This window comes from Rhinatrema bivittatum, chromosome 3 (assembly GCF_901001135.1).
Source record: "Rhinatrema bivittatum chromosome 3, aRhiBiv1.1, whole genome shotgun sequence".
Lineage (NCBI taxonomy): Eukaryota > Metazoa > Chordata > Amphibia > Gymnophiona > Rhinatrematidae > Rhinatrema > Rhinatrema bivittatum.
Genome location: NC_042617.1, coordinates 215,839,620 through 215,847,672, shown reverse-complemented (window position 1 = coordinate 215,847,672; position 8,053 = coordinate 215,839,620). Strand labels below are relative to the sequence as shown.

The following is an 8,053-nucleotide window of genomic DNA, read 5'->3' as shown; positions in this document are numbered from 1 at the left end:
ATCAGAACAAGACCTTTTCTAGGCAATCGTACCATATTCATTCACAACTCCCTCTTTTAATAACCTTTCACCTAACCCAACCTTTCACCTAACCCAACCAATACGTATGCCCATCAAGTGATGACTGAGGCCCTTCCCACCCCAACAGAATATAAGGATGGCTTCTGCAGCACCCCAGTCCTGACTAGCAGAGGCCAAAATATTGAAAGTGAATTTGGATCTTCTGCACAGCACTGCTGTTGAGCCACCAGGCCAGCCCATAGGTTGTTCTTCTGAACTAAGATATTCTGTACCATATAACAAGATAAAGGAGATAAAGAACATAGAATGGGGGGGGAGGTTTTTCTCATTTACTCAGTGTACTTTCAATCATGACAGGACTGACAGTTGTAGGGCAGAAAAGAATGATGGGTGATTTAATGGTTTCATTTTTGAAATTGCAAGATTGTTGTGGGCAGTGTTTTAGAAATAACAAAACAGGGTTTAAATAAATTACAGTTTATGTACATGTTACATACACTTTTAGTTACATGGAGTTTGCAGCATCAGTAACAGAAATTGTTACAAAATGAACAGTTGCATGGCTGCCGCATTTGTTAAACAGCATGCAACTGAGAACATTGTCATCCTGGGAGTAGTTCTTAGTATGGTAATTATGTAAACAAGCTTAGAAGCATTTACGGTGGACAATAGATGGGCCGGCTTCATCATATTCTTGTTTTGTTATCCACATCTGCTGGAAAGTAGATAGGGAGGCCAAGATAGAACCACCAATCCAGACAGAGTATTTACGCTCAGGTGGGGCAATGATCTGAAAGAAGGAAATAATATTTTAAATAAACTATTTCTGAATTGTTCCAAGACAGAAACCTAAGATACTGTATATTTTATTAAGCTTACAAAATACAAATTATGCAATAGGGCTTATCTGAGATATATAAATGTGCCTTCAAACATTCATTGCTGCTATACTGAACAAATATGGAAATCAGAGTTAACAATAGTAGTCAAAAAAGGGGAACTCAAGTTTCCCAATAGTTTTCAGCCCAAAGTACTGCTCCTATGAGGGGCAGTTAGGATGATTGATAATCTTCTCTGTCTGATCAGCACATTGACCAAGACATATAAAAGAATTGGGTTTGAGTTCTGCAGGGTATGTACTTTTTCTACCAATATTCATCAGCATCTCTTATTCATACTTAAATGAAAGGGCCCAAAATCTCATCCATTAGCATAACGTTACTGTGCATGCTAATAGTTGTCCTAAGTTGAAGGAGAGGACATCTAACAGTAGAGCAAGGACAATTATTTGATCATGCCTGCTTCTAGGGGCGCTATCGATATTAGAACATGGAATTTAAAAAAAAAAAAGTCTGAATGATTAAAAAACAAAAGAAAAAAACCCCACCACATTAATGGCAAAACTCAACTGATTTCTTCTGTCTGTTGATGCCTGCTGAATCTGGCCACTGACTGTCCAGTGCTAACATTCTACTTTTGTATATGTATGTTAAATATTAAATTACTAGGCAGACATTCTCTCTAAACATACCTTGATCTTCATTGTGCTGGGAGCCAGAGCGGTGATCTCCTTCTGCATACGATCAGCAATACCAGGGTACATGGTGGTACCTCCAGACATGACATTATTGGCATACAAATCCTTTCTGATGTCAATATCACACTTCATGATGCTGTTGTAAGTTGTTTCATGAATACCAGCAGACTCCATACCTGATGACAAAATGCACAAGAGGAAACAGGTAAAACAAGTAGAACAGCAACAGAGGTTTCAGAAGGGCAACCTGAAAAAATTTTCTTTTCAAGGATGTCTCACTCACCAATGAAGGAAGGCTGGAAGAGGGTCTCTGGGCAACGGAAACGTTCATTGCCAATGGTGATAACCTGCCCATCTGGCAATTCATAGCTCTTCTCTAAGGAGGAAGAGGAAGCAGCAGTCGCCATTTCATTCTCAAAGTCCAGAGCCACGTAGCACAGCTTCTCCTTGATGTCACGGACGATTTCACGTTCAGCTGTAATGAGAAGATTAATGATTCTGAGAAGCTGCAAGAGGCAGTACATGGACATATACATATTTTGTTGTGACACTTAGGGCCTGATTTACTAAGTTTTTCTCCCATAACACAGAATGGGAGGAAAACCTAAGGAGATAATTTTCAAAAGTATTTACATGTTTAAAACTGGGTTTTACACATGAAGATGCACTTTATGCTCGTAAGAGAGCTTTTGAAAATTGCTACGATAGTATGTTAATTTACATGCTTAACTCCTTTGAAACTTTTAACTCCTCAGAACCTGATTTTAAAAAGCATTTACACACATGCCTAAAATTGGGTTTTACCACCTATAAAGTGTACTTTTGAAAATTGCTACAATATATATATAATTGAATTGTCCATAAGATATTCGCGTGTAAATGTACTTTATTGAAGTAATTTTCAAAAGAATTATGCGCAGAAATGTAACATACTATCATACAAATTTTCAAAAACCATTTACTCGAGTAAAGTGTACTTACCTGAGTAAATTCTATGGATAATCAATGGAAATATTTTGTAGCAATTTTCAAAAGCCCACTTACTCAAGTAAAGTGCATTTACTTGATTAAAACCCAATTTTACTTGAGTAAATGCTTTTAAAAATCAGGACCTAGGCGTGTAAATGGCTTTTGAAAATTGCTACAATAGTATGTTGCATTTACATGCGTAACTCCTTTTAAAATTACCCTTTGAATAATGTCCTTAGAATGCTACAAGCATGTAATTTTTTTTTCTGGTAATAAGAGAAAAAGGGCTTTTAATTACATTATGCACTGCTCAGAAAAATCCATCAATGCAGATATTTTTAAAAATAAATTGAAAAACATTTTCCTTTTGGTATAAAAAAAAAATAAAACATGATCTTGCATATATTTAAACAAAAATGTAAGGACATGGAAGAGAAAGGATATAGCACTTCAATGTAATACTTTTATACAATAAGCATAAAAAAATTGTATATAAAAAGTTAGTAACTGCTCTCACTATCTTTGGATGTTGAAAACAAAGTAAACTGAAAGGTTTAAAATTATGCATCTCTCACAGTTTTCCTCAATTTTCTTTGGAATTTTCTTGTTTGCTTACTTTTCTTTTTACTGCACTGCTCGTTTCATGATTTTTTTGGCTGGGGATGAGCAGGAAGGAGGGGTTAGGGATGTGCTGGAGGAAAGACTTCTCCTGTAATGGATAAGGCTCCAGTTTTGCTTTCCTCTATGAAACTAAATACACAATTAGGGATACTAAGACCCTTCAGCTCTGAAGAGACAAAATAACTCTAGCCCATGCCAAAGAAATTTCATTGGAAGTCTATGCACAAGTTGATATAAAAAGATTCTTGCAATTTTTAAAATATATTTTCTACAATTTTCTGCCAGTCCTGTTCCAGTGCATAAGCGATTTAAAACAAACCCTCTTTAAAATGCAGATCTAAAATCCAAGTTTTTATTCATCAGTTCAAACTAGTATCCAGTGATTTCTTATAGGCCCTTCAACATGTGACACAAAGTCTAAGCTCACCAGTAGTGACAAAGGAGTAGCCACGCTCAGTCAGGATCTTCATTAGGTAGTCAGTCAGGTCACGACCAGCCAGGTCCAAGCGCATAATGGCATGTGGCAGAGCATAACCTTCATAGATTGGTACATTGTGTGTGACACCATCGCCAGAGTCCAGAACAATACCTACAGGAACAAACATCAAGTTAAAATGTCTTTATAAATTCCATGAAGAAAATATACACATCATATGTAATTCCATAGGTCTTGATTGATAAATTCAGAAGCATGCAAAAAAAGAATTCAAAGCAGTAAATCTGCAAGACAGAGATGACTATCTCCCAAACCAGGCAGAATATCTCTTTTGCAGAATGAGAACAAAAAGTTCCAGAATTTAGATCATATTGAACTGTCCAAACAGGTAGTTTAAGAATTATCAATGCCAGAAATGGAAAACACTGTAAAAGTGTTAATGTTGGGAAGATTTGTTTTAATTCCAATTTAAGACAGTTATACAGATTTATTGTAAACATACACTTTCAGTTAAAAAGTAACTAAAATATGTTTAATATCATTAGGAATATCTTTAAAATTGTTTATACCTTTATAGTGGTTAAATGCTGATCTGCTTCAAGATAATATTATTGCTAAGTACTTTAATCTGAAAACTATTGGCTTTATGTACAGACAGGCTACTCTGATCACTCACCGGTGGTACGGCCAGAGGCATACAGAGAAAGCACAGCCTGAATGGCAACATACATCGCAGGGACGTTGAAGGTCTCAAACATGATCTGGGTCATCTTCTCACGGTTAGCCTTAGGATTCAAAGGAGCTTCAGTAAGCAGGGTAGGATGTTCCTCAGGGGCTACACGCAGCTCATTGTAGAAGGTGTGATGCCAGATCTTCTCCATATCATCCCAGTTAGTGATGATACCATGTTCAATAGGGTATTTCAGGGTCAGGATACCTCTCTTGCTCTGAGCTTCATCACCTACATAGGAATCTTTTTGACCCATACCAACCATGACACCCTGTAGAATGAAGAGAGAAAAAAAACAACTTAGCTTTAATATTTTAAATGAAGATAACATAAAAATAAGCAATCCTGTCTCAGCCTGGAAAGGCTGTATGTTATGAATTCTGAAGAATTTACAGCAAATAATATATTTAAATATGGACATACACCACTGATATGGACTGTATAATCAGTATAACAGAAGCTACCTGATAAGTAGCATGAACTAATAATAAAGCTAAGTTTAATGATGCTGAAAATCCTTAGCAGGTGTTCATGATTTTTACAGATAATTATGCAAGGAATATTACTAGTTTATCTAAATATCTGGTAATGATCATGAAAAATTAGATTACAAACATGTTCAGATTAAGAGCTGTTCCTTGCAATTGTCCTTAATGCTGAATGGATAGAAGAGGAATGGAGAAGGCAACAAAGATCACTGCTACTAATTACATATTATGGACATACTCTACTATTGCTCAGCATTGTGCAGTGAACAATGACAACAATAAAAGTAATTTTGTACTGAGAAAGGGATGTTTTTCACTGCTGCACTATTGGCTACAGATGTACAGTGTGGGGGGCTTTCACCTTCCTCTGAATTGCCAAGAAGAGTATGGTAAAACTGTGCACTGAAATTCATCATACTTTTAATCCACAAATTGCATCATGAGTTAAAAAAAACACAAGCAAACTTTTCTCAGCCATTTCCATAGACCGAGCATACTTTTTTTTTTTTTTTTGTTGTTTTTAACTCTTGACGGGAAAGAGGAGTCTCTCAGACAGACTCATGATGTATGTGCACAAAAGGCAAGCACTTTTGTATGCATATGATTTGTGTACACAAAAATGCCTTCAGCACAGAAAATGTTTGTGCATATAAATATTTTATGCAAAAAAAAGTGGGTTGCTCAAAGCACATTCTCCCAAATTCTGCCCATAAACTAACATTAGCCCTGGAAACTTTTGTCTAGGAGTTGGTTTCCAACTCTTAAGAAAGCACAAGTTAAGCCAGTGCACCTCCCTGCATTGGGGGACAATAGCTAATGCCATTATTATCATTGGGTGAATGGGGGATAATAGCTATGCCATTATTAGCATGGGATTTGCATGAGAGGGAGCTGTCCTGTAAGCATGCTGCTATGTGTAAAATTTCTTGTTGCATTGGTAGTAAAGGTTGCACACAACTGTGCACAACTGCAGGTTGCACTGTGCACGCTGCAAAATGTACCTTATTACATCGGTTCCAGAGATAGATGTTAGATAAGCAGAAGATGGTCAATGGACTAGCAATATAACTATAATTATGTAATTATAGCGGGGTACTTTTCATGTGCAAAGACACAACTTCTATTCTTCAGCCCAGTTATTGAGCTACGATTGATATTAATGTATTTTGGGGCATAACATTGTGTACCTGGTGGCGAGGGCGACCAACAATGGATGGAAATACTGCTCTTGGGGCATCATCACCAGCGAATCCAGCTTTCACAAGCCCGGAGCCATTGTCGCACACAAGTGCGGTAGTCTCTTCATCATCACACATGATGGTATCTTTCTTTAAAAGAAAATTAAAAAAACAGCCACACATGACATTACCAGCATACCAATATATATGTACAAATTAAGTCAAGTTGTGTTGTGCCTATGTTTTTAATACTGCTGTGGTCCTAATCAATATGCTTCTTCTCACAAAACACATATTAGGAGGGGAAAGTTCACATGAACAGGCACCCCAAGGCAATGGGGTCCTATCATTTTTCTCTATGTTATATTAATTGGATAGTTGGTACAAAAGTGATAATTACTGAAAAGGGACGTTTAGTTTTATAAATATGCTAATTAGTTTCCTATTTTTTTGTTAATGTTCACAATGGACCTTATTCTTCATTTTTATTTTATTTGATCCTAATTTTTACTGCTTTTGAATTAATGGCTATTTATCAAGAAAAATACTCCTCTCTATACCAGCCAAAAGTCTACAAATATACACCACATCCTGTGATAAATCATATGGTCAGTAACATATTTGTCTAGGAATGTAAACTAAATAATATAATTCTGATTATATCAAAGAGCAGGGAATAAATCTCAGAATCTTTTGTGTTCATAATTTTGCAATGTCACAAACTATTTAAGTCATTTAATTGTGACTAGTCAAGCCATAATAATTAGAAACTTATTTCCAAGTGTTTTAATTATAATTTTTTAGAAAGAGTTCCTGTATCAGATTATGCTCTAGTCTTTATCAATATTCCTGCATTGCCAAACAGTGTAACATTAGTTAAAAATCATGTTGTAATTACAATAATACTTAAGTGCAATATGGTGAAGAGGCACTTGACCATAGTGTACTCAAGTTGTATTGAGAGCCATCAGCCATATACAGGTAGTTATGCTCTTTATAGCCCATTTATAAAGTCTGATGAAACAGTAAACATATCCAATTTATTTTCCATGTTGAATATTTTATTTATTCATTCATACTTGATTTCTCACCTTAAAATATAATTAAAGTTTGGAACTGCCATTTAAAAACAAAATATGGTTATAACATTTTGCTTTTAGTTTATTTACATTTTAATTTTCTCCTCCACCCACTTCTAAAACGGAACTACTAATCATACCTACGCCTATGTTATATACATTTTATTTTTCAATAAATCAGGAAAGAGAAAGAAGTCACACGTTTTATCACAATCGGATTTTAAATTTCGATTTAAATTTTGGGTAGAAAAATATATTTTTATGGTTTGTTTGTTTTTTTTTAATTCAAAGTCATATCATTTGCCAAGCCCTTTAAATACTCAGATAACCCAACTTTTTTACTATTTTAAAGACTCTTTTGATTAATCCAGTGATTTAACTAATTAAGGGCCGGGGGGGGGGGGGGGGTAGGAGAAAAGCTTCGCTTTACAAAACATTTTTCTTCCCCCCTCCGGTACTGCTCTCCTTAGCTTTCCTGTCGTAATGCTATCCACGCATTGCTGTAAAGCGCTTTGCCGGTGGGCCTCGCTCTTACCTTAGACGGTCTCTCAGCTCCGGCTCAGGCAGTGCAGAGATGCTTTCGCTCGCTCTCCAGCTGAGCCTGCCTGAGGCCCCGGACGTCTTTTATCTAGCAGCGCGGCCGCCTGCCATGCCTGCCAGCCCCCTGGAATTTCTCCCCTTCTGTCTCCATATTTGGGTGTTGGGCATCGGCGCTGCCCAGTGGAGCCCCCTGACTCTTGTCAGGGTCCGCGGGCTGCCCTTACATGGCTAGCCTGGCCCCGAGCCCGGGTGAGAGAGGCCGGGCCGTATAAGGAGCGTCTGCTGGGCCCTCACATGCCCTCCCATCCCGTCCGGCCGGACTGTGCACCAGCCCGCGCCAAAATATCCCCGCCGGCGCGCGCGCGGCCCGAAAGGATAGCAAAGTACCCGCTGTGGTCCTCAGTCTGCCATTAGGTCCCCTCCACTCCATGGGCCGAGGAGATCCTCTCTCTGG

General features: G+C 37.4%; 1 protein-coding gene across 1 annotated transcript; it reads right to left on the bottom strand.

Annotated features, from left to right (window-relative positions):
- Positions 1-390: 390 nt before the first annotated feature.
- Positions 391-7,753, bottom strand: ACTA1 (actin alpha 1, skeletal muscle). Its single transcript, XM_029594185.1, has 7 exons — positions 7,595-7,753; positions 5,990-6,130; positions 4,261-4,585; positions 3,576-3,737; positions 1,842-2,033; positions 1,553-1,734; positions 391-811 (listed from the first exon to the last, which is right to left on the bottom strand). Exons 2-7 carry the CDS (start codon positions 6,116-6,118, stop codon positions 668-670), a joined length of 1,134 nt encoding a protein of 377 aa, XP_029450045.1. The 5' UTR covers positions 6,119-6,130; positions 7,595-7,753; the 3' UTR covers positions 391-667.
- Between the last annotated feature and the right edge of the window lie 300 nt (positions 7,754-8,053).

What these genes read in the sequence shown, in the direction of transcription:
- ACTA1 (XM_029594185.1), bottom strand. Translation starts at nt 6,118, where the DNA reads ATGTGTGATGATGAAGAGACTACCGCACTTGTGTGCGACAATGGCTCC. An exon ending in CTACTCCTTTGTCACTACTG is followed by an intron (nt 2,034 to 3,575) that starts GTGAGCTTAGAC and finishes TTCTCATTACAG; the next exon opens with CTGAACGTGAAATCGTCCGT. An exon ending in CCAGCACAATGAAGATCAAG is followed by an intron (nt 812 to 1,552) that starts GTATGTTTAGAG and finishes TCCTTCTTTCAG; the next exon opens with ATCATTGCCCCACCTGAGCG.